This window comes from Esox lucius, chromosome 8 (genome assembly GCF_011004845.1).
Source record: "Esox lucius isolate fEsoLuc1 chromosome 8, fEsoLuc1.pri, whole genome shotgun sequence".
NCBI lineage: Eukaryota > Metazoa > Chordata > Actinopteri > Esociformes > Esocidae > Esox > Esox lucius.
Genome location: NC_047576.1, coordinates 13,028,613 through 13,055,473, shown reverse-complemented (window position 1 = coordinate 13,055,473; position 26,861 = coordinate 13,028,613). Strand labels below are relative to the sequence as shown.

Here is a 26,861-nt window from a genome sequence, read left to right as displayed (position 1 = left end):
TTTCATATTCAGCTTTCACATGTAACCAATGATTGACACAACTATGAACCGATTTATGTCCCAAGATCATAAAACATACTGCAGAAACTATTAGATCAAGGCAACTTGAAAGCTGTGGTATTGCCTGTTGCTTGTTTCTAATGTATGAGTAAATATAAGCAGTTCCTTTAAAACATTACCTCTTTTAAAACTTTCATACGATATATGGGCTTTTGCTACTCAGCCAGATGTTTGTGGTGGGCATATTGGCTAGTGGTTAGGCCATTGGGATAGTAAGCGAAAGGTCACTGGTTCTAATTCCCAAGCTGACTGCCTGAAACTCTGTTGTGCCCTTGAGCAAGTCATTTAACCATAATTGCTTCTATTACTCTCTGGGTAAGTGTCTGCTAACTGACTAAAATGTTTATTTTATTGTTTGTATTTAAAAAAAATAATTTACCTACATTGGGTAATGTACTTTTATAAAAGATTACAACTCAATTTATCCTATTTATGACTGGGTATCCTGATGATGAGTAATATTTATAGGCTTTCCTGCCGTGTCTTAATTTCACCCTAATTTGTTACATTTATTTTGTTGGTGAGAATATGACTTGTGTATTGACTAACTGTGGCAGCATTGTGTGATGGGGGTGTATGAATCCTAACAGAAAACAATTCCATGTGGCTCATGTACCAATACAGCAGGAGTAATGACTGTTGAATGGGCATGTAATGCTCAGATTATCCCTGATTTTGTTCTCTATGGAATCCAAACTTGTGGATTCCTACATATTCATGTAATTGTTTACAGTCGAAAGCCGATCCTTCTGATAGAAGTGCTCTAAAAATGTTGAGTTTATTGAATATTTTCTCTTAAAAATACAGATACATACAGTGTTTTTTAAGGTAGTGTCAGTAGAATAAAAACCACCCTGTCCCTTAAAGTTTTACCTTAAAGGTAAATTAAGATACCACTGTCCTGTATGTCCTTTACCACTTCACACTATAACTTTTCCTTACAAGAAAAATGAAGTTATTTGATTAGCGTCAGTTTGAGCAGCCCAGCCTCTGGTGCACACCTCTGTATGTGTGAAATATCTGTGTCTCCAGAGTTGGGTAAGCAGGTGATGGGCAGTGGGAATGCACTGCCCTTCTCCTCCTAAATAATGACTCTGCCATGCACCATAAGGCAAACGCTTGTTTCTCTCTTTATGCTATGGTAAGTCAGGACGCTGCCCATGTTGGCGGAAGGCTTGTTAGATTAACTCCTACTTAATTTGGAAATTGAAATGAAAGACCCATATGGTGTCTCTCTGTGCAGGTGCAGGTAGTTCATTTCTCATCAGCATGTTTAGAATACTTGGTCGTTTTGGCACCGTGAGGAGAGACCACGGATTTAAGGTGTAGAGCATAATTGAGTAGATGGATGTTAGAAGCCAAGATGGGTGACACAACCTGGTGACACAACCTGTGGTTAGTACTTTTTTTTAATTGTATTCTGCAAAATCGCAGAAATAGTAATACTTTCTGATGGCTGATGGCTTCATTTAAGGAAGTGTTCCGTCTTGGGCTCGAGAGACATAGCGACCAGAGGCATAGGACAGAAGACATTGTTTTTGTTTGTGTTTACCTATCCTTGAGGAGAAGCATCAGGTGCCTGTGGAAAAAGGTAGAACACGAGCCCTTGTGACCATAGGAATTAATTACACACTCTCTCTGCATTGATTTAATTTGATTCCAAAAGGGGTGGAATAGAGGCTCCAACATTAATATGACCTTATTGTTTGTTAATTACAACTCTAGTGAAATGTGCTGAGGAATCTGCTGTCAGTGTTACAGGGCACTTCCATGGAATTCATCAAATTGAACGTTGTTTTTCATCAGGAAAGCTGGTAGTGTGTGACCTTGTCACATGTGCGTTATGCATCTATGTATGCTCTATTATCTATATATGCTTTATTATCTATATATGCTTTATTGTTATAGAATAGGCCTATAAGACATTACTATAAATATGTTGGAATTAAATATGTAAAATAAATTGTCTCAAGGGTTAAGGTTAATCAGTTTGAGTTGAATAGTTTTTCTTACATCCACACTTCCCTCAACGCCCCTATATTTGCATGGAGTTTAAATAGAGTCTTGAAGACTGAATGCATGGTTTTTGATTTTACACAGATGGTGCTGCCATCTGCATTTTGGCGTTTTCAGGAAGACATAAAGAACCACGTACTCACATACCCCAAAACATGCTACTATTTTGTAAAGAACCTCTGATTTTCTCTGCTTTGCTTTGAATGAATGCTCATATTTAGAGGTGCCAACAGTCAATTAATTTGGCTTTTTGCTGGATTCTATTGGTTCATTTTTGTTAGTTTTCTCACTTGAAATAATTCGAGAAAGTATAAATATTGAGACTACGTTCATGTAGTCAGTAATCAGGTTGGTCACAGCACAGACAGACTTGTGAAATGTTAATTACACTGACTCTGCATTTTTATAAAATGTTATAGAGACATTACATTACCTTTGCTTAGGTCTTCATTGATTATTATTCATAGACTGACTGGAGCCCACCAACTTACTGTTTTTAGCACCCTTGTAGTAACTATGTATTTTTCCCTGAACCATCTCTGTTAAATTCTTGTCCAATTTATAAACCCTGTAGTTGCTCTATCCCAACTGTATTCTGTGTTTCTCATATGAATCAGTTAGAATACAACTGTGGTTTAAGGCTGAAAACCATCACTGCCCAGGTTCAGCTCTAGGATGTATCTCAGTGGGTTGTGAGCAGGAGGCTCAATAGGACCATGCGTATTGGCCTCACATAGCCCCGAGCTAAGGGAGGTGGAGTCTGGCGAAGCGTTTCTTGTCACATCATGCTCTAGCGATTCCCTCAGGCGGGTCGGGCGCCTGCAAGCTGATTGTTGTCGTTAGCTGGAGGAGCTTTCTCCTCTGAGCGCATTGGTCGCGGCTAAGGTCTTGGTTGAGCGAGCCTGTGGAAAGGAGCAGAACGGCTTGGCGTGTACGTCTCGGAGGACGCTTGTCCTGATCGTCAACTCCCCCAAGCCAACTGGGAGTTGTTCCAATGACGAGCTTGTAACTACTAATTGGAAAGGAAAATGGGTCCAACTTTATAAATAAAAACAACAAAGCAATGGCGTCCTTTCAAGCTGACCATGTCCGTAATCTTAACTGTCAATTTTTAACTTCAGGTTATCTCCTGGTAAAGAGGCAGAGATGACTTGGGCAATGGGAATTCATTTTAGAGATGATAAAGTTGAATTTGTGTACTTCTGTGTCTCTTAATGTTTTGTGTCAATGATTGATGTCTGCTTAAAAATGACCAAAACTGCGCCAATTTAAATTATTATAGTAATGATTTAGCAGGCAGCCCGGAGGCTTAGAAAAAGGCTCCCAACGGTGTCCTTGAATCCATGCATCATCCGTTGGCTACAGAGCCAGTCAGTACATATCAACCTGTCAGTGCCGTCATAATTACTGTAGGCCTAGGTATTTGTGAAACAAAAAGCCAAAATAACATGTAAATGGATACAGTTGCTATCTTGTATTTATCCTGTCTCCCTTCTCCATCACGTCTCCTGCGTGCCTCAGCTAACTGAGCCATGCTCTCACTGCTGAATTATTGAAATCAGGACAGGAAAGTTAATTTGCTAACTGTCTGTGCTTTAGCTTGCTAAACTTGGCGGAGGTGCTTTCATGTCTAGCAGGAGCGTAGTGTGGGAGCCTGGGGCGAGATGTCAGGTGTGTTCCTGGGATGAAGTGGGAGATCTTCCCTTGAAGTCTGGACACAGTGCAAAGCCCTGGGCTGCCTGCGTAGCTGGGGACGGCTGCCTGCCTCCTTGGCCCTGCCAACTAAGCCACTACAGAGGGATCAGACTCTGTCTCCGCCTCAACAGTCCTTCCCTAACTGCTGTTCTTTGGTGTCCTAACCTCTCCTGAATATGTTATGTATATGAACATTATTTAAGATGATGGGGTTTCAGGGGCCTCTGCGCTCCTAACAGGAGTAGACGGGAGAGCTATAGACAAGGCTGTTGATGGATTTTCTAGCCACCTAAGACAATGCAAGACACAGGGTTGCTTAGTCAAAAGGTTGCTAGATCAAATCCCCGAACTGACAAGTGAAACAATCTGTCGTTCTGTCCCTGAATTTCCCAAATTTCCCACAGGTCACTGCTGACAATGAAGATGTGTTGTTAGTCTTACTTAACTGGTGAAATGACAGTACTGCAAATGTGTGGTTTGACATTCACGTGGAGATGTTCCCACTGGGGTGTGTGTGTTTGCTTCAGATGGTGACGTTTTTTTCCCAGAGGCGTTCGTATAACCTATGCATGTGCTTGGTATCAGCATTCTGTATTTATCCTGTCATCTCCAGTCCTGTGGATTTCCCTTTCCTCGGTATCTCAACACCTAGCCATCTCTCTGTCTCTCCATCTCCTTCCCGCGGACTCCTCCTCTACCTGCTCAGGGAAAGAGTCTCCACCTCGCTTGTCTCTTGGCGGAGTAACCCTCAATGTTTCTGACAGTGCAACAAAAGGTGTCCCCTGAAGCCAGGATTGAATGAGTGTTTTTAAATAATGCAACGGAGCAGGGGCAGGTGCCCATCACCAGGGTACAGAACCCCTCCCCTCAGATCACGCCAGTCTAGCCATGAAAATTTCATCAGGGCACTCATGGGAATCTGTGTTGGATCCAGTTCAGGACCAGTTTATGTAGGCAGACACATGCCTCTGGGTTTTACACACCGATAAGAGGTTGTCTTTTTACGTTTTACACCAACTGCCTTGCCGTCAGCCTGAGAGGGAGAGCACAGGTACTTCCTGGTTACTGATGTCTTTACCCATAATCCTTTGCTCAGCCCATCGTTCTCTGTCACCATCACCCTTGACCTACCCTCTAAGCCATCACTCCACCGTAACAAATGCACAGCCATAAAACAGGCAGACAGACGCTGTGGCCATGATTGCGTTTGTTGCTTCCAGAACCATTTGTTTACTCTAGATTACAGAAATTAGTAGTGAAATTAATGTCTGATGTAACTCTGAGAAATAATTTGGAAGATGCTGCCCCCTTTAGCTAATGCCTAATGTTAAACAGAAATGTTTTTTGGCAGACAGTGGAAGAGCAGACTCCCAAATGATAAGCGAGCATATCGAATAAATGATTACTTCCCTGGTGCTTGGTTCGACATCAATTCAAGACAATTTAACATTAGGCCAAGTGTTTCTGAGCATCTGTTGTTCACAGTGGCCTTAACATGATGTCACCAGACTAACAATGGTCACGGTCCTCTCTGAAACCACCCAGTAACAGTCTGGTTTTCCTCTGTAACTCCTGGGTCTGTGGAGAACCGGGTATTGTTTTCTCCTCCTAGCGGAGTGTGGGTTCAGCACTAGTCCAGGAGTACTGGGAGCACAGTAATTGCCATCACAGGCGGCTAAATGACAGTTGTAATGGATACCAAAAATGACAAAAATTTACGAGGCACTGTGGAGTTGTCCGATTGTGTGACTCCGAGCTACGCTTGGCTGTGTCTGCTTTCCTCTTGTTTTCATCAGCCTCCATGTTAAAGGAGAAGCTCTTCAAACCACAGAGCTGTGGCATGATGCCACAAAGGCTCTTTATTTTCTAGAGCCTCTCAATGGCTTCTTCTTAGTCAGCATGTTATCTGGCTATCCTCACAGTGAAACAGTCACTGGCTACTTCTGGACAGGTCCATACTGTACATACAACAGGTCTTGTCTCATACTATTGTGTTTTTGATCACGCCAAAGCCTGCTCTCCCCTGCTTAACCCAACTGGCCTGTAAGGAGACCCAGTACCGCTGCATTTTTCACCTGAGTACCAATTGGATAGGCTGCCTGTTCCCTCAGGGAAGAGAGCGGGAGAGTGATTCGCTCCAGCTAGGAGGAGTAGGGGAAGGTGGAGTTACAAGATGGAGCCACATCCCTAACCTTTTTCTCTCTTTGTTTTCCAGGTTAGCTTTATATGTGTATGAGTATTTGCTGCACGTCGGCGCACAGAAATCAGCACAGACCTTCCTGTCAGAGGTAAGAAATGTCTTAAGAAGAACTTCCTGAGGTGAATGAATGAATGGGATTCCTCTCCATTGTATAGCCAGGGATGGAATTTCCATTAGATGGCCTGTAGCCCTGGGGTTAAGGAACAGATTGGTAATCTGGTTTTGTAACACAGGTTATTGGATCCCAACGTTTTGGAAGACAGTGTTATGAATGGGAGGGGCTGAGAATAAATTATTAGCCGAAAAATAACCACTAACTGTACTGTTAAGATATCTATAACGACACAAATGGTGACCTCTCTATTTGCGTTCCATATTAACACCAAGGCCACCCTTCTGCTCCTATTTGCCCGATAGCCTTGAACTGCCGATGAGGTAAAGCCTATGTAATGTGTTGCATCCTTTTCCTTAATGGACATCCTTCCTCATAATGGCCCAGTAGTCAAGCCTTCCCCTCTATAACGCCTCCATGCCTTAAGCTGCTCCCTTAATACTGTACCATTATTGCTGTGGAAAAACTCCGCTGGCACACAGATTATTGGGGACCGTATTACTAATGATGAAGACCAATTTTATATTTCAAGTATGTTCTAGCTCTGCCACTTTCCTCAGACCAGGAGTTTTTCCTGACCACTTAACATCTGTAGGAAGCCCTATGTAGGGCCAGGAGATATCCCTTCCCAGGTTACTTGGTCAAGGACAAGTTGTAACATTTAGGTTCAACTCTGCAGTCCTTTTTTTCACTGGTGCCCTAGACGCTCCTACTCCTACTCTATCAGGTTTCCATATTTTCTCCATTCATCTAGCCAGACGTGAGAGCTCTACACCTTTGGAGTGGTGTTGATACCTCTGTGCTCATTTGGTCCATAACTGCTCTTAAACACTCCCATGTGTTAGAAGTCAGATTTAATCTGTGCAGTTAGGTGAGTGAATGGGTACAATTGGTTAATAATAGTGTTCTTAACCCCTGGACCTGCTAAAGTGATCCTTTTCAAGTGCAATGAAAGGTTGTGATTTTTCTCATTATTTGTTTCATATAAAAAATGTGTTCAAGCACGTAACTATTTCAGTGGTCTGATTCACGCTGCTCAGATATCCACACTTTCCCTCCCTGTATTGTAATCTCAGCTGTTATCATGTACTCTGGCGTTGATATAAAACCATTGTTTATTAGATATTTATTTCGTTTTACGTTTGAGTCATTAAGGGACGCTTCTGAGAGACTTAATAGGAGCAAGTTAGGTTAAGGGCCTTTCTCAAGGAAACAACTACATATTTTTCACCTTGCCTGTTCTGGGATTCAAACCAGCGACCAGCAGTGATTTGGTTACTGGCCCAATATTCTAATCACACAGTCTCTTTTAAACCCTTATAATATTGACAGTGTGTTTTTGTGTGTCACTGTGTTTGAACATGCTTTGGAGTACGTGTCTAGAGTATGGCCCTGGCCTCCATTCTATCATTTGACAGATTCAGACACAACAGGTTTGGTATCAGCTAGCTGTCCGTTATCAACCATACCGGAGAAGGAGCGTTAGATGATGGTTTTTTGGAATCGCCGAATTCCCTTAGACACGCTGTCCAGACCTTATAAACGGCATACCATTATAACCCATATGTAATATACAGTACATTTATTTTCCCTGAAGCCTTGATCTTGTTCCTCTTATCTTTAACAATAAATCATACGTTTCACATGTTCCTTGCTATTTCTGTGGAAGTGTTCTAGAAGCCTAACTGACCTGCAATAAGAGTGAACAGGACCCCGTTAATCTATCATTTCACTGTTCATATGGAACTTTGGATATCAGGCTCTATTGTTTTCTGTTTAATCGTCTAGGTTTTGTGGGAATGTCTGCTAGTCTGAATCCAGCCACAACCTGTACAGGTCATCACACCGTAACTTTCTACAGTAGCCTAGTCTATCACAACGCTGAGAAATCAATCCATCAATCACAGAACCCGCCCCGAACTCTTTTCCCTCCTTTTGCCCTAAACCATTCAGTGTAGGCAGCATGGTTCGACTAACTGCCAACAAGGAACAGAAGTGGACTAAAATATTGAGTACAGATCTGGGACCAGCTCTGAGGGATTAAGTAGCAGGGCTAAAGTAAGGCTTGCTGATAGCAGAACCCTCCTGGGTAACTCTCCTCCCTGAGATGGAGTGTTATTGGTGTGCTGCTGGATAGGGGTTAAATTATGGGTCACCGGCAACAGGAGGGGAGACAGACCCTGTGCGGAGCGGACTATGTCCATGAGGCATGCCTGCAGATGCCACGGTTCATTTGCTTGGCCTGTAGGCTGTGTTCAAGCAAATGTCCTGAATTTGAGGAAATGTCACTCGCATAAACATATTCCTAAAGTATAATGTAGTGATGTTGGTTTGTGATTATTTTTGTCTTCTTACCATTATTTCCTGATTGCTATTTCTCACTGGCTGCCCTTGGAGTTTCATGACGACTAAGTGCATGATATTCAAAATCAAATGCTTTAATAGCTCCCATACTCTCAACAATGCTCTCAACTATATAGCTGAATGTCCTCACTTCACAGGTGTTTAGTGTCATGAATTTCTACAGTTGTGCCGTCAGCCACGTCACTGCAACTAGAATTACAGAAATAGAAATTTAGACCTCCTCTCCTTTCCTCCCCACCTGAACAGATAAGTGAACTCAGTCACCACAAATAGACTGCAGCCAAACACACCTTTTGAAGTGTCACCTATTTCTCCTCTTTCCCCTGCATTAAAATGAACTCCTTGTCCTCCCTGTCCCCCTGGGCACACAGTTCCTCCCCGTGGCCCAGCACCTGCACAGGCGAACACCTCAACTGACCTCCACTAGGCCACACACGGCGAAGTCTCATCCGACAGCCGTGGGTGCTGTAGGAGGCCCAGTAACCAGGACAGTCAGGCCCGGCTTTTGGTGCTGTAGGAGGGCCAGTAACCAGGACAGTCAGGCCCGGCTTTTGGTGCTGTAGGAGGGCCAGTAACCCGGACAGTCAGGCCCGGCTTTTGGTGCTGTAGGAGGGCCAGTAACCAGGACAGTCAGGCCCGGCTTTTGGTGCTGTAGGAGGGCCAGTAACCAGGACAGTCAGGCCCGGCTTTTGGTGCTGTAGGAGGGCCAGTAACCCGGACAGTCAGGCCCGGCTTTTGGTGCTGTAGGAGGGCCAGTAACCAGGACAGTCAGGCCCAGCTTTTGGTGCTGTAGGAGGGCCAGTAACCCGGACAGTCAGGCCCGGCTTTTGGTGCTGTAGGAGGGCCAGTAACCAGGACAGTCAGGCCCGGCTTTTGGTGCTGTAGGAGGGCCAGTAACCAGGACAGTCAGGCCCGGCTTTTGGTGCTGTAGGAGGGCCAGTAAGCCGGACAGTCAGGCCCGGCTTTTGGTGCTGTAGGAGGGCCAGTAAGCCGGACAGTCAGGCCCGGCCCGTGGGTGCTGTAGGAGGGGCCAGTAACCAGGACAGTTTGGCCTAGCTTTGGGTGCTGTAGGAGGGCCAGTAACCCGGACAGGCAGGCCCGGCCGTGGGTGCTGTAGGAGGGGCCAGTAACCAGGACAGTCTGGCCTAGCTTTGGGTGCTGTAGGAGGGCCAGTAACCCGGACAGGCAGGCCCGGCAGTGGGTGCTGTAGGAGGGGCCAGTAACCAGGACAGTCTGGCCTAGCTTTGGGTGCTGTAGGAGGGCCAGTAACCCGGACAGTCAGGCCCGGCTGTGGGTGCTGTAGGAGGGCCAGTATCCCGGACAATTAGGCCATCCTCAGGATAGTTCAGATCACTGGCAATGTGCATTGGAACTACAAAAGTGTCCATAGAGCTGAAGCTAAGGAACCTTAGCAAACAAGATAGGCTTCTAAAAGAGTACCTTGCAATGTACAGAAAAGCAGACAGCGGCCCCAGACCACTATAGTTGGAGTTCGCCACCACCATGGTAGATTGTGGGGATCTCTGTAGGCTGATCTTGGGGTGTAGAGGTGTATGAAGGGTAAGGATCTGCTCGGCAGGTGTTGTCAGCGTCGCCACGCTCTCCATTGTCCCCGTACTGGTGTGTATGCGTTATGACCGTACATACGCCACTGTCAAACTCTCTCTCTCTCAGTCTCTCTCTAACTTTCTCTCCATCTGTCTCTCCCCCTCTCTTCTAGATCCGGTGGGAGAAGAACATTACACTGGGGGAGCCCCCTGGATTCCTGCACTCATGGTGGTGGTAGGTACATTGTCTTGTGTGCTCCTTTTAGGTGCCACACTGTACTGTTACACGCATAAACACTCGGCTGCCGTTCAGGACATGAAAGCACACATCACCGTGATGTGGGGAAATGTGTGGGAGGTTGGGGCTAATTGCCGGGGACTCTTTAGCGCGTCTTTAGATGTCAGTGCGGTTGCGCTCTTGGCTGCCTAGACTGGATGAAGAACTTCTAGTCCTTTTAATCAATTCGAGATCAATTTAAATGAAATAAAAACCATTGTTAATGTAGGCTATTTGTTATTAACAATGTCATTATTTTAAGTAGTTATTATGTGCTTTCCTATCTGTAGTTACCTGCTATACTGAAAATGTTTTATTATCTAGCTGAAGTAGAAAACGTCTCACTCTTGATCCATTATGCTTCTGGAAAAAGCTTTTGCTGTATTTCTTTCCCTTGTCAGTCGTGTTAATGCCAGATAAATACTTCAGTGTATTTGTTATCTAGAAGCAGTTGGCCTCTTTACTGACAGGCTGACATGTATTTCTTTCTGTCTCACTGGTTGAGAAGGAAACGCCCATGCCTGGGCTTCAGCTGACAGAGGGAGAGATGGTGAGAGAGAGATGGAAGGGAAGAGAGAGACGTGCAGAGAGGACGGAAGAGGGAGTGAGTTCAGAGGCAGTCTTTGTTTGCTCTCTGTCCTGCGTTGTTTATACCCTCCACAACGAAACAGGGGCCTTTTTAGATGCATTCTGCCCCCTGAATCGCTGACATGTTTTAATTGTGAATCGGGTTTACATAACTCATAATGGCCCTCAAGAGGGCCTGTGTTCACTCCATCTGACAGATTTCACTTGAGAAGCTACCAGAAACGCAGACAGATTGACATATACAAACATTCCCCTTTTTCCGCAAAGTTTTTACTTTCACATTACTTAACCCTCAAGTTGTAAGGTCTCAGGGTTGGCTAATGTGCTGAGGCTGGATTTGAGGGAGGTGTGTGTGTGTGCGTGTGTGTGCGTGTAGAGTAGGAAGATTATTAGCCTAACGGGCCCGGTGGGGTCTGACCCAGTGGAGGGATGTCTGTCTGAGGCTGCAGCACGTGGACAGGGAGGCTCACTGGACCCCCCTTCCCTCTACGCCAATCCCCTCCCCCAAACAAAAGGTCCAGATGGTAAGGGAAAGCCAAACCCTCCCCCTCTGCTCCCCCTCCCTCAACCTTTGTCTGGAGGCCTGTCCTTTGTTTGCGGAAGAGACCCCAAATGGATTAACTCCTTGCATTCCAGTCTCCTTTGTGTTAAACAGCCAAATCCCCCACCCTGGGTTTTCATCCTTGCTTCTGTCTCAAGCAGTTTCCTGTTGGGCTGCGCAGGGCTGAATAGGTTGAGGGGGGAGCTGCAGGGTGCGGGGGGGGGGGGGGGGGGGGGGGGGGGTTGAGGTGGGGGTCAGTCATCCACATCTGTTGTTATGGATGCAGGGATAAACCCAGGGCTCCAGGAGGGGTGCAGGTGTTGATTGTGTCATTAGCCCTCTTCATTCGTCGCCCAAATCGATTGTTTTAGCCCGTTTTCACTGGACTCTGTCACCCTGTCTGAACCTCACCACAATACTATGTGCATGGATCATCCCTCAAAATTGCTTCCAGCTGAAATTCCTCCTTGTGAGGGGCAAAGAAAACACTCCAGCAAAACAGACTTGCCCCATGCTAAATCTCCTGGTTATTCTTTATATAAGCAGGTATCAGGCAGGAAGCTGGGGATTTGTGGTTCCTTTTAGCCTGTCTATGTCGGCCTGAGTAGAGTTGCGATACCTGGCCTAGAGAGAAACATTAGATCATCTGGCCTGAGTCTAGAGCCTCCCCTTGTTTGATAAATAAAGGAGTAATATGTTCTTCAGTTGTGTCTCATCTTTTACAATATGCACATGACCTCTATTTCTTTATTCTCCTTTCTTTGCCTTTTGTCAGATGTTGAATTTATTAGTGAAGTCCATGGACAGTGTTCCTGTGGAATTAGAACAGCTGATTTACATGGCTTGCTGTTTTAAGAGATGTGGAGTGCCTGTTTCTATTGTTGCCTCACAATGCAAGCATTGATACCGGGAGAATAGCAAACCTCAATGGGGTAATAAAGACTGAAAGGTTTTGTTTCTTCTAGGGATAGGAATTGGCAGGGAACCCATGATAAGACACTTGGGTCATGACAAGGAACTATCATGATACTAATGTATTGCGATACTTTATGTATTGTATATTGGGATTTCACTTTAATTTCACTGCAAAAGTACTGTAGTTGAATCATACATTGCCATACCAACTAATAAAATTGCATTTATTTCTAAAACAAAATATAAAATCTCAAATTTGAGAAGATTAATTTAATAGGTGAGATTCTTAACTTGATTTTGATACCACATTAACTGCTGAATAGTATAGATGGTTGAATATCACAACTGTAAATCTATATCTGTGATATGATAATCATGAAACAAAGAATCACAATACTGTTGTTTATCTACAGTTTTGTGTTCACCCCTACTTTCCGGTTAGGGTTTAGCTTGCTGTTCCATTTAAAGTGTCTCAGGCTGTTAAGAGTAGTAGCAGTCATAGGCGACCTCTCCTGTCCATGGATCACATGGTTAAAGTGATCGCGACATGGATCTGGCCCTTACACCCAAGCGTCTGTCTTCACTCTGCCTGTTATGGCTTGAGTCAAGTTGTTACCACCAGGTTTTGTCAGACCACTGTTAATTGCAATAATTACCATTTTTGTAACTGTCATAGCATTTATGTTTTGGATCATTGTGCTTTTATGTTTGGTTCAACTTCAGCTTTTTGACAGATGTACTCACATCCTCTTTAATAATTTTCTGGTACAATATGGAATTCATGGTTTACTCAATGATGGCAAACTGTTGGGCCTGCCCTGAGGAAAGCAGCCCCAAACCATAATGCCATCGCATCCATGCTTTACGGTTGCTATGAGGTTCTTCTATTCATTGTTTGGTTTTCTCCAAATAAGGTGTTAGGCATTTCAGACAATCAATTCCACTTTTTACTCATCTGTCCAGAGCACATTGTTCCAGTAATGTTGTGCTACAGTTTTGCATGTGCAGTCTCACCCAGGCATAATCTACTTTACATTTTGAACTTTGGAGGGCATCGGGTTAGGATCACTGTGCTCCCCAGTCCCTGTACCCAGGTCTGCAACGAGTTGCGGCTTTTCAGTAACAAACTGTAATGTGCGTCTTATTTCATTTCCCAGAGAGCTGATTGGATTTGAGATGGTCCCGCTGTCTCCCTCCGGCAGGCAGGCGCGGGCTCTGACAAAGCTGCCATCTCTTTAACAGCAGCTGATAGATATGATAATACAGCCTGTCTTTATTGTCAAGTGACTGAGGGGCTACATTGCCCAGAAAACACACACACAGACAGTCATGTGCAAACATGCATGCATTAAGCACACATACATGTACACAAGCTTTGAATGCGCAAAATTATTGAACTTGGGTGTTAGTATAAGGTTACACACATGAAACGCCCAAATGAAATGAAACAAATGCAACAAAATTATGTAGCTGTGTAAATGGCTGTAAAAAAGACCCAATAGCTTCATACTTATCCACACACAACTAGGGCTGTGATGAAGGGCTGCCTGGAGGAGGACCCAGGTGTTTTTTGGAAGGTTTGAGAAGTAAAGAACTGGATCACAGTAGGAGCGTTACTAAATTTGAAACTTGGTTCACCTCAAACTACAACTAGGTGCTGCGTTCATGCCCGAATTATTTTTCTATGTTTTTCCAGAAGAAACCCTCTATTCAAATCTAGATAAATGTTGTTATTTGGAGAACTGTGTTTGTAACAGGTTTCTGTCATTAGATGAGAGAACATTTAGATTTTTGGCCAGACTACTGGTGTGTTTGGTGTAAATGCGGGTTGGTCATGCAGAAAATAACCTAATCCCCGTTTTGAAGTATGGTGCTGGATGTGTGATGTTCTGGGAGTGTTTTGCTTCCTAAAGAACCCTGGGAACCTTGTTAGGATAAGTGGCATCCTGGACCTTTTGAAGTACCAGAATATTTTTGAGTAAAATCTGTCTGCCTCTGTCAGAAGGCTTAAAATACAGTGGGGAGAACAAGTATTTGATACACTGCCGATTTTGCAGGTTTTCCCACTTACAAAGCATGTTGAAGTCTGTAATTTTTATCAGAGGTACTCTTCAACTGTGAGTGACGGAATCTAAAAATCCAGAAAATCACATTGTATGATTTTTAAGTAATTAATTTGTATTTGATTGCATGACATAAGTATTTGATACATCAGAAAAGCAGAACTTAATATTTGGCACCGAAACCTTTGTTTGCAATTACAGTGATCATAGGTTTCCTGTAGTTTTTGACCTGGTTTGCACACACTGCAGCAGGGATTTTGGCCCTCTCCTCCATACAGACCTTCTCCAGATCCTTCAGGTTTCGGGGCTGTCGCTGGGCAATATGGACTTTCAGCTCCCTCCAAAGATTTTCTATTGGGTTCAGGTCAGGAGACTGGCTAGGCCACTCCAGGACCTTGAGATGCTTCTTACAGAGCCACTCCTTAGTTGCCCTGGCTGTGTGTTTCAGGTCGTTGTCATGCTGGAAGACCCAGCCACGACCCATCTTAAATGCTCTTACTGAGTGAAGGAGGTTGTTGGCCAAGATCTCGCGATACATGGCCCCATCCATCCTCCCCTCAATACAGTGCAGTCATCCTGTCCCCTTTGTAGAAAAGCATCCCCAAAGAATGATGTTTCCACCTCAATGCTTCACGGTTGGGATGGTGTTCTTGGGGTTGTGCTCATCCTTCTTCTTCCTCCAAACACGGCGAGTGGAGTTTAGACCAAAAAGCTCTATTTTTGTCTCATCAGACCACATGACGTTCTCCCATTCCTCCTCTGGATCATCCAGATGGTCATTGGCAAACTTCAGACGGGCCTGGACATGCGCTGGCTTGAGCAGGGGGACCTTATGTGCGCTGCAGGATTTTAATCCATGATGGCGTAGTGTGTTACTAATGGTTTTCTTTGAGACTGAGGTCCCAGCTCTCTTCAGGTCATTGACCAGGTCCTGCCGTGTAGTTCTGGGCTGATCCCTCACCTTCCTCATGATCATTGATGCCCCACGAGGTGAGATCTTGCAAGGAGCCCCAGACAGAGGGAGATTGACCGTCATCTTGAACTTCTTCCATTTTCTAATAATTGCGCCAACAGTTGTTGCCTTCTCACCAAGCTGCTTGCCTATTGTCTTGTAGCCCATCCCAGCCTTGTGCAGGTCTACAGTTCTATCCCTGATGTCCTTACACAGCTCTATGGTCTTGGCCATTGTGGAGAGGTTGGAGTCTTGTTTGATTGAGTGTGTGGACAGGTGTCTTTTATTCAGCTAACGAGTTTAAACAGGTGCAGTTAATACAGGTAATGAGTGGAGAACAGGAGGGCTTCTTAAAGAAAAACTAACAGGTCTGTGAGAGCCGGAATTCTTACAGGTTGGTAGGCGATCAAATACTTATGTCATGCAACAAAATGCAAATTAATTATTTAAAAAGCATACAATGTGATTTTCTGGATTTTTGTTTTAAATTCCGTCTCTCACAGTTACAGAGTTCTACATGCTTTGTAAGTAGGAAAACCTGCAAAATCGGCAGTGTTTCAAATACTTGTTCTCCCCACTGTAGGTTGTTGTTGTTAGATCTTATAGAAGAACAATGGTCCAAAACAGTCCAGGCTTTTGCAATGGCCAACTCATGCCCCTGATCCAAATCATATTGAATACCTGTGGGGTCAGCTGAAGATGATTCCACATACAAATACTGAGGACTCTAGAGAATGATCTGGAGAGATTCTGCGTTGAGTAGTAGTCATCAATCCATTGCTATGTGTTCTCCCACTTCATTAAATGTTTTAGGAGAACACTTAATGCTGTTGCTTTGGCAGGGGGAGGTTGCACAGTCTTAAATGCAGGCATGTCAGTATTTGTTTCACACATTAATGATAAGTATAAGGTACCATTTAAATGTTCTGATAAACCTACTCATCAAGGGTATTTCTTTAGTTTAAAAAAATATGAAACAACACATGGAATCATGTAGCAACCAAAAAGTGTTAAACAGAACAGTACATTTTATATTGTAGATTCTACAAAGTACCATCTTTTGCCCCGATGACCGCTTGCACACTCTCGCATTCTCTCAATCAGCTTCATGAGGTTTTCAACACACCCACTGTATCATTTATTCGATTATTATTATTTTTTTATTCAGAATTTTTTCTTCTAACTTATTTAAGTTAGATGTAGTGTATTTTAAGTGTAGGATCAAGCTAATGAACAACTGACATTTTAATGTACTTTTTTCTGTGCTTTATAAAGGGGTCCACTATTTCTGGAGGAAATTTTGGATGCATAAAACGCACGCACACAAACACCCCTCTGTTTTTCCTCTGTCTGGTCAGTTGATTCATTAGCCTGTCCAGTGGATCCAGTCTGGGCACAACTGTGAGCAAAGGCCATGGGTTTAGTGTTTTGGTATTTTGTAAACAAAGGTAGTTCTATCTTCATAATAGTACCTCACTGCAGCAATAAGGCCATACATGTACCTTGCAAAGTATGTAGCTGTACCTCTCCAATAGAAGTGTGACATAATATCTTATCAAACTGACACATTGAATGATTCTCTGATACATGAATGGTTATGGGTGATCAGCTAATATTTTCTGCTCCATTTTGCAGTATGTCACATCAAATGTCAGGCATTGCACACGCTGTTAGAAGCCTGGACTCGCCTCATCAGCAGAAATAATGCGTATTGTGGAATAATACCCGTCTTTGAATGGTTTGGAGAAAAAGTGTAACTTTTCTCTTGAGACCCAGTCAAATCAGCAGCTTTTATGTGCTATCCATTTAATCAATATCTTTGGTGCAAGAACAATTGAATGTAGACCATTTAAACATGCACTTAATTTCATTGAAGTAATTAAGAGAGGTATCTGGATTGGAACCTGGTGCCCCCTGCAGCCCTTAGGACTGGATTTGCCTTCATTAACAAATATCATGCCTAATTGATCAGTAACCTGCAGCTCTGGCCAAGCAGAGGGCCAGCTACATGAGATGGTTCGATTAGATGACGTCACCTTGCCAAAGCAGGCAGTGTGCTTGCCTGGAATAAGTTCTTATAGTTCTCCGGTTCTTTTATTGCCTTGGTAGGGTGATCAGATTTCACTCAGCCATAGATTGTCTTCATGGGAACATGATTATTAAGCCTTATGTTTCACGTACACATACTATACATTCATACATGTGTCCTATTAAGGAATTAGTCGTAACCACATTAGGTTGCCAGCAGCATGCTCTATGCCACTAAGTCATGTAAACCCTGCCCGGCTGTTGGTAGTGTTGTGTAAATTGAAACTATCTGCATGTCTGCTGTGATCTGAAGTCCAACAATGTTCTCTCTTACTCCCCCTCATTTCCCCGCAGTGTATTCTGGGATTTGTACTGCGCCGCTCCAGACCGGAGGGAGACATGCGAACATTCCAGCGAGGCCAAGGCTTTCCACGACTATGTGAGTCAACTCTTTCAACCTGTCGCTGGTGTTCTGTCCGAAGCAAGGGTGGCCAGTGTTGTTTCTGTGCGTGTGGTTTACAGAGTGTTTATCTGTTATCGATGTCAGTTGATTAACGTTGAATTCATACATTTGCGTACGTTATTGCTTTGGCCCTGATACCGTTGTAGATTTGCTTGGTCTCTGTAACTCATTTTACTGCAGTAATGTTCTCTGTTAAACGCTTTGAAACCATGTACCTCACTACCTTCCTCTGACACCTAGAATAGAATCAGCCAATGATGTTGGAAGTCTCACCCATTTGACATGTTCTCCCAGTTATGCCGTGTACACCTCTCTCTGACCTAAACTGTCTGCTGAAGGTGAAATGTCAGACCGCTGCGAGGCTTTTTTATTGGCCGTCTCATGGTTCTAATAAGAGTCAGAGCATATAAAGCAGCTGGGTGAGCTGTTGGCTGGATGAAGTGTAGTGCTGGGGCTGATGCGTGTGGGGCTGATGCGTGTGGGGCTGATTGAGGGTGGCCTGGGGGTCATGGGCTTCCCCCCCCATGACCCTCTCATCTGCAGCGGAGTTGGAGGTTCCACTGGCGTGGCCATTGATGTGCTGTGTGGAGGGCCTCAAGTGGCTGGCCTACAAAAGGAGGCTCTTTGTTGACGCAGCTCTTAGACTGCAAATGACCATGTTAATGTGCCCACTAATTGTGACCTCTAGCTCATTGGCTGAAACCTGAATGATTGAAGGTTAAGCTGCAGTCCTCTTGGACTTCATCTGTCTCACTCAAGGCAAATACATTTTATTTGTTATCACTGCTATACATTAGCATAGATGTACTCTTTCTGGACCACGTTTCGTCAGTGGGAAATAGTGGTATTACATATCATTTAAATATGTTTAAACGGCTATGCAGCTAATAGGATATATTGGACAGTCTATTAATAGCATCTTTTCATTCACCTGGGCCGTTGAAGGAGCCCTAAAACTGGGAATAGATTATGATGGTTCTATTCCTGCACTGGACATTTTAATTTAGACATTTTCTCCTCTGTGCATATTCCACACTTGCATGTAGTCCGACAAGTAAGGACAGACCAGACCTCATCAGAACTGACTCATTTGTTTTGTGTATTACACCAGCATAAGATTAATTACATGGTTAATTAAACCCCATGCTTAATTAAAGCTGACAAGTGTCCCCAATTAATCTATATGCCTAATCATTCCCACCTATTTCCCGTGGTAGCTAGCTACCTGGGTGTCTGAACTGTCAGCTCTCCTCCATGCTTACTCTGGCTACCCACTAACTGGGTCGGTGTCAGGACTGGTGTTGAGGACTTCCTACAGAAGAACTTGACACTAATCTGATGCTAACACAGGAGCTAAACAATGACATCAGGCTTTAGTGATGTGTAGCGCAGAGCCGGTGCTTTGGTCTTCACAGCTAACCCACATGTTCCCCACGGCAAATTACCAGTTTTTTAGCGCCACTTCTTCAGTGTCCGGATGTGGAGCTCCAGTAAAAAGTCCTACCCAGTGGTCAGCCCATTGTGGTCACTCAGTGCGAACGCTGGGGAATACTACGAGGCTCATGTCCTGCTCTTTTCTTCTAGCTCAACGATTAACGTCCAGTTTCCCCTGACCTCTGACCGGGGTGAGGTTCAAAGGGTCAAAGTGTATCCGTCCATCCAGTGACCTCAGTGTTGAGGGACTGAGAGGGCTCTGTGTGTTTGTCTGTGCATGTGTGAAGCATCTTGTGAAGGGGTGATGTCTTCTCACAAGAAGCGTATTGATATCAATGGAAATCAAAATCATTGTACAGGAACTTATGCTTGTGGGTGGTCACCAACAGACTTGTAATTTCAGAGATTTTTCTGTATTTTTCTCCTCATTGGATGGAGCAGGTTATTGGAGACTGGGCTGAAAATGCATAACCCTGATGCTTTTCAATAAGTTTGCCTATAGTGTTTACACTCTTTTTGTTTCTGGTGGAACCTTAGAGATTGTGTGACAGACAGGCAGTCAGACAGGCAGACCGCAGGGCTAATGTTGTGGGATGCACCTTATCTTGGGATGTGTCTGAGGGACTGGGGTGAGGGTTGTCTTTGTCTGATTAACTCGGGCCACTGCCATCCCTCTGGGCCAGTGGCCTGATCAAGTTGCTCTCGTGGCCTGGTTGATAACGGCCCGATTTCCCTGTTGTCTTCCAGGATCAAAGGTTGAAATACTTGTAGAGACTTACCCTGTTTTTCCACTCTTGCTCTTTTGCTATTTCTTTCTATCTCTCTCTGTTTGCTAGACTCTGGGTTTCTATTCATCCTCACTTAGATGCCATCTGTGTTTATTGCCAAAGACATGATGGCGGCCTTTGCTGAGTTTGAAGGAATCAATCAATCAATCAATCAAATGTATTTATAAAGCCCTTTTTACATCAGCAGATGTCACAAAGTGCTTTTACAAAACACCTGGCCTTAAACCCCAAGAAGCAAACAACTGTAGTGTTGAATTTCAGTGGCTAGGAAAACCTCCTTAAGAATGCCCACATTTAGGAAGAAACCTAGAGAGGACCCAGGCTCAGAGGGGTGACCAGTCCTCTTCTGGCTGTGCCAGGTGAACATATTAAGATTCTAATTGTAATAATTAATAAATGTGTGTGGGCTGAGTCTAGAGTCTATTTAAACTTAGTCCAGGTCAGAAGCATGACCAGATGGACAAGGACAGGGACAACACAGGGGAGGGGGAGGTGTCAGCACAGTGGCAGCTGAAATCGTCAGGCATCGTCTCGATCTGCAACACAACACAACTCTGGACAGGGAATTCACCACATCATGACCCAAGCGCTCTCCTGGTTGTTTCTCATGGGGCCTGGGGTGAAGACTTTGTAGGCCCTCCAGTTTGGGGAAGATAATGGAATATAATGTGCTAATCCTCAAATCTGGGGGATGGTTCATAGCTAATCCCTGGATTTTGGTGGGATTGTGACTCTGGCTTGGCTCCCGGAACTGGAGAACTCTGCACCCCTGGATGCAGAACCCATGTCTCTCTCACTCTCTGATACAGTCACACCCCTAACCTTAATACCTTATCCTAACTACTAACCCTTAACCTAAACTCATGGAAATTCATACACATTCATAATTCTGTCTTCAGTAGTTGAGTTTGCCAACACAAAGGGGAATGCTTTGTGTTTGCAAATGTTTTGTATTAAAAGAACATGAAACATCTTTTGGTTATTCTGATTTAATAAATAAGGAAATACAAGCATTGATCAGGGTTTTCAAACTGGGGTCCCAAGTGAAGTGCCAGGAGTTCTAATGACAGAATTTAAGAAAGGGGTCGGGGGTGGAGTCCAGAAAATTTGAATGTTGGTTGTATTACCCTACAGTCTACTAGCAGAACATTTGTTGGATAATATAATCTGTCTTCTACCATATTGCTGTCTTCTACAATAATCTTTATACCTCACAATGTCTTTTGGAAGGCCTATACATGCTTTTTTCTTGAAGTGGTAGGCATTTGTGTATAGAATTAGAATTACTTTGTTTTTAGCAGGGGAGGTCATGCTGGGGCAAAAGGTCTCCTACCCAGAATAGACGTACCCTAAATATTAAGATCATTTTGATAAAGTTATTCTGGACAGGTTTGTTCTCTCTTTAAAAGTGGTACTTTTATTTCATACAGAAGAGGAGTATGCATGTTTAAACATGGGGTAATTGATAGTTATAAAGTAGAGTAGCATGTGTGATGTTTTTGGTAATTTAAAAACATTCTGCTACACATTTTCCATCCCATACAATCAAAGAATAGTATGTGTAACTCAATGCACTGCTTATTCATTGTGATTAAAGACAGAGTAAGATTTCAGTTACAAGATGTTTCTCATGTTATTTCTTACCATTTTTATATTATGTAGGCTAAAGTGGCCGTTGCCCATCCTGGAGAACTGAACTGGCCTAAGCTTTAATTTGAAGCATTTTTGGCCTCCCCTGGACCTTTGGACCAGAGTCCAGACCACCTTCTCAACCATACAAAGAACTCTAGAACGTCTTTCCATCTACATAGAAACTCTAGAACCCTTCCTAACCATACAAAGAACTCTAGAACTCCTTCCTAGCCACACAAATTCTAGAACTCCTTTCAAGCCATACAAAGAACTCCAAAAGTCTGCTTTCCTTGATGTGAGCCTCCAATCCTGTCTTGTATGAGGTATAATGACATTCTGGATGTTGGTCTGTGTGACATGATTTCTATTGAAAAATGTCACTTTGACACCGCCGCTGACATGAATACCTAAGTGTGGTAACCTCTTGTCACCGTAATAGAGGGAATCATGGTGATGGTGTAATGTGGGGTTTGTGCCTGGTGTCAGGGCTGTGTTGAATCCCTGAGTCTGTTCTCTTTTGCAGTGGTTTGGTCAGGAGTGCACTTGATGGGGGATAGGGTGTGATTTGAGGGGCAGCCAAGCTGTGGCAGGCTGGCGTGTCCAGCCGGACTGAAACAGGTGGCCCAGGGGGTGGAGCTCTTCTCTGTAAACAACAGCCATTGAGAAGCCATCCTTTGTGTGTACTTTGTCTGACTGTGTGCATTGCTCTCATCTATAACAGGTGCTCACTTTCCCAATTTAAATGAGTCAGTTCAATAAAGCATTCTCTTTGCCCTAGCCTTTTCCTCTGGCTCACCATCGTTCCTTTAAAAAAAAAAAAAAAAAGATTCTCTCATCCTACGCCTTTCTCTTGCCTTGATTTCTCTTAGGTCGGGTACACACTCCCCCATCACTCCTTGAACACCCCTGCCCCCCCGGTCTCTGCCCCCTCCTTTTTATTCCTCTCGTCTCCCCCCTTTCTCTCAAAGGAGATTGATTGGGTAATCTGGCTGTGTGCCAGCGGTGCCCGCTGTACTTGGGGGAAGGAGAGAAGCGGGGGCGGAATGACGACATGAAGGAATAATAATAATACCAATAATACAGGGAGGCTGAGTATGGCTGGAGAGAGGAGCAAAACAGAGGACAGGCAGATATTAGGTGTAATGGAGGCAGCATGTTACCATACATACACATTGTAACGGCATGCCCTCACTCTCACACTCTCACTCACTTTGTATCTGTCATGCTGTCTCTGTCTGTCTCTCTGTCTGTCTCTCTGTCTGTCTCTCTGTCTGTATCTGTTTGTCTGTCTGTCAGTGCTTCTCTGGCAGGTTCCCTCCTCTGTTTCCACAGCTATCAAACAGTTAGTGTGTGTTGGCTGCAGGCTGACACCATGAGGTAGCAGGGCTGTCTGTGTGTTTACTGTAGGAGGCCCCCACCTTCTGTCTGCCTGCAATGAAAGGCTTGTCAGTTTCTTCATGTGTGTGCGGTTGCCGACGTTTCCTAGCTAAACCTCAGAACAAAGGGTCGACATACTGCAAGGAGCCTTTGGGTCAACTGTAGGTCTCAGAAGGGTGAATTATGGATCCCTTTTTGTTGATCATGCACTTTCTCTCCAGCTGACTGTGGGCCAGTTTAACGCTGCTGTCTCAGTAGATCTAGAAGTCCGGTGCTGAAGGGACATTTCGCTGTTTTAATGTGCGCCACAGAATGACAATTGTGTCATTATCAGCTGGTTTTCAATAATTCTTTAAGAAACTGCACAGGTGCATCCCTGAATGATTAGTGTCTGCAGCAGTCGTATACGGGCTGCTCCAAATGTCCGTGGACCTGCCGGTTCTGTGAGACCGTTGCTGTATGCTGTGAGGGTTTGTTGGTTGGAATCTACCACAATGCCCTCTGAGTCACATTGGCAAAGGTGTGCATGTAGCAGCCGAGTCGCAGCCCCTGGCTGATCTGAAGTCAGACATTGCTTCAGAGTGGGGTGACCGGCCTCACTCCAGCCTCATCCACGTGCACACACCGTTGTGAAAAAACACACCAACTGCCCTGCTGCGTCTGGATTTTGGGAAGCCTCACATTTCCACAGGCCGATTTCTGACCCAGACTGCCTGTGTTTTGAAACGGGGCGCCCTGCCCCCTCGCTGGGGTGGGAGTTGAGAAGAAAGTGTGACTTGTCTGGAGTGGTGGTGAGCGACCCCTTTTAGGTGGATGACCCAGAGTTCTGGTCAAGAGTCCTGATCATGCCATGCAGTCTCTCCAACACCTGTAGAGCTGGGGGCTGTCCTCGCTGGGGGCTGTCCTTGCTGGGGGCTGTCCTCGCTGGGGGCGGGGCCGTTATGCAGCGCGGTGGAGATGCCATCCCTCGGTGGAGAGCTAACACTGATGTTCATGTGGATTGGCAGTTAATTCCACAGGACTGAAATGGATCTTCTAACGTGTATGTTTCGTTATTGCTGTTGGGAGTTGTAGAGTGAGGTCTTGTTTTTTCCCCTACACAAATCCCTGATCGAATCTACATTTCAGCTAATTGGTTAATATAAGACAGGCTTGATTGCATGAGCTTTTTAAGGTTTGAGAATAGACGTTACAGTTCGGCTAGGTGCGCATTGTATGAGAACTTGCATAAACAAAGGAGGTTATTAAAAAATATATTTCTATATATAATAGTATTTTCACATTTACATTGCAGAATGCTTTGTGAGGATGAATCACAAAGAAACCGATTGCAATCGCAACTAATTGGAATTAATTCAAACTAATTGGAAAAGTTCCAAAGGGACTTTTCTACTCTTTTCTACTCTACCCTCTCCCCCTCAGCCGTCGTCAGTTACATATGTTCTGTGTTGCAGCCTCACTCTGTATTCAGTGTTGTCCGTTCATTTGTGTCCCTGTTTTGTGTCGCTTGTCTCTACCCGTCACCGTCTCTCTGAGAGGAGTCAGTAGGCAGCCATGTACTTGGCAGGCCTGGGCTGGCAGGCTGTGTTTCTGGCACTCCCTGTCTCCTCTGCTGCTCTACTGCTGCCCTGGGCTTGCCAGTGTACCAGTCTCAAGTACCAACTGGGCACCCTAAAATTAGTTTAATATCAGTGTGTGTGGGCCTGCATGAGTCGTTGGTAGTGTGTTTGTGTGTCAGTTGGATACCATGTTTATTAAGTCTCATTGAAATAGCCCAGAAAAAGAGGCAGACAGGCAGGCAGGGGGAGGGGAGGGAGGCAGGCAGGCAGGCAGGTGGGGGGAGGGAGACAGGCAGGTGGGGGGAGGGAGGGAGGGAGGGAGGCAGGCAGGGCAGGGAGGGAGACAGGCAGGGGGAGGGAGACGGGCAGGCAGGCAAGGAAGGAAGGGAGGGAGGGAGTGAGACAGGCAGGGGGAGGGAGGGAGGCAGGTAGGCAGGAGGAGGGAGAAAGAGAGGCAGGGTAGGAGGGAGGGAGAAAGAGAGGCAGGGTGGGAGAGATGGAGACAGAGAGGCAGGGAGAGGCAGGCAGGCAGGGGGAGGGAGGGAGACGGAGAGGCAGGGTAGGAGGGAGGGAGACAGGCAGGGAGAGGCAGGCAGGCAGGCAGGGGGAGGGAGGGAGACGGAGAGGCAGGGGGAGGGAGGGAGGCAGGCAGGGTGGGAGGGAGGGAGACGGAGAGGCAGGGTGGGAGGGAGGGAGACGGAGAGGCAGGTTGGGAGAGAGGGAGACGGAGAGGCAGGTTGGGAGAGTGGGAGACAGAGAGGCAGGGGGAGGGAGGCAGGCTTTGGGAGGGAGGGAGACGGAGAGGCAGGGTGGGAGGGAGGGAGACGGAGAGGCAGGTTGGGAGAGAGGGAGACGGAGAGGCAGGTTGGGAGAGAGGGAGACGGAGAGGCAGGTTGGGAGAGAGGGAGACGGAGAGGCAGGTTGGGAGAGAGGGAGACGGAGAGGCAGGCGGAGGGAGGCAGGCTTGGGGAGGGAGGGAGACAGGGAGGCAGGGTGGGAGAGAGTGAGACAGGGAGGCAGGGTGGGAGAGAGTGGGCAGGTGGAGGGGGACAGCCAGGTGCTGTGGCAGCCACAGAGGTAATCAGGGGGTCAGTGGGGAGCCATTATGCTGTCAGTAAAAGGCAGGGGAAGTACATGGTATAAAAATAATCATTACTGTGCATTAAAGTAGTGTCTTTAAATATGCCCTGGATGGTAGTAAAGGTATGCATGTGCACCGGGCAGAGCTCCTATCAGTCCCCCATCCACACACTCACTCACCATGGAGCCACGGGCCAGCTGTGTGTGTGTGTGTGTGTGTGTGTGTGTGTGTGTGTGTGACATTGTTTGTGTACTCTCAGGAGTGGGTATGTGAGCAACCAAGTACCTTTTTGAGAAGCTTTGGCTTCAACTCATGCTGAATCAGGCAGAATAGCACAAACATTAATGTTTTTAGTAAGAACCAGTAGTCATTATAAGAATGTGTTCAGTAAGAACCAGTAGTCATTAGAAGAATGTGTTCAGTAAGAACCAGTAGTCATTATAAGAATGTGTTCAGTAAGAACCAGTAGTCATTAGAAGAATGTGTTCAGTAAGAACCAGTAGTCATTGTAAGAATATGTTCAGTAAGAACCAGTACATTATCAACATAAGTCTGGTGTGACTGAAATGTGAAACGGTTTCCTCTGGCCTGTAGTTGACGTGTCATTTAACTGGGACCCTGTAAAGAGGTGTTGGAGATGAGTGGGACACATCTCACTAAGCACTAAATGTCTATCTGGCTCTCTGTCATGGCCACCCAGATCTCCTCTGCTCCCGGACGGTAGATCACTTAGAATCACTCTTTGGCAGATCAAGTCTGTTCAGGCTGGGCTCCTAAGAGACTGTCAGAAGAAATATAGACGCAAACATATACTCACACGCACACACACACACACAGCCCTTTTCTTTCACTAGCGTGGTACTTATTTGTCCTCACCTTTTGTTGTGGAACTGTGTACTGTTCAGTGTAAAGTTGTCCATCACATACACAGCATTGTTTCTTTCACTTGATATCTTCCCAGTGCGTTCTGTCTATGTAATCACTGTAAGTTTAGGAAATCACTGCATGTTTTATGAAGAACATTATCATAATCATGGACCAGAGTTTTTGTTCTTTGAAATGTTCAGTCTGATCATGTGGGCATTAGGATAAATATGTTTTAAATCTAACTATATACACGGCTCAATGGGCACGTGAACATCAGAACTGGACCAAGGGGCAATGGAAGG

The 26,861-nt window shown here is 45.1% G+C and overlaps 1 protein-coding gene across 3 annotated transcripts in view; it reads left to right on the top strand.

Annotated features, from left to right (window-relative positions):
* The window catches only part of ssbp4 (single stranded DNA binding protein 4), an 81,552-nt gene that overhangs the window by 1,284 nt on the left and 53,407 nt on the right, over positions 1-26,861 (top strand). For 2 of the 3 annotated variants that reach the window (XM_034293772.1, XM_010871708.4), the window contains exons 2-4: positions 5,987-6,059; positions 10,168-10,229; positions 17,713-17,797. In XM_034293772.1, coding sequence (XP_034149663.1) covers positions 5,987-6,059; positions 10,168-10,229; positions 17,713-17,797 — 220 coding nt within the window. Of the gene's footprint in view, positions 1-5,986; positions 6,060-10,167; positions 10,230-10,821; positions 10,876-17,712; positions 17,798-26,861 lie in introns of those variants that run through there. The other variant, XM_034293773.1, reaches the window with a different exon arrangement.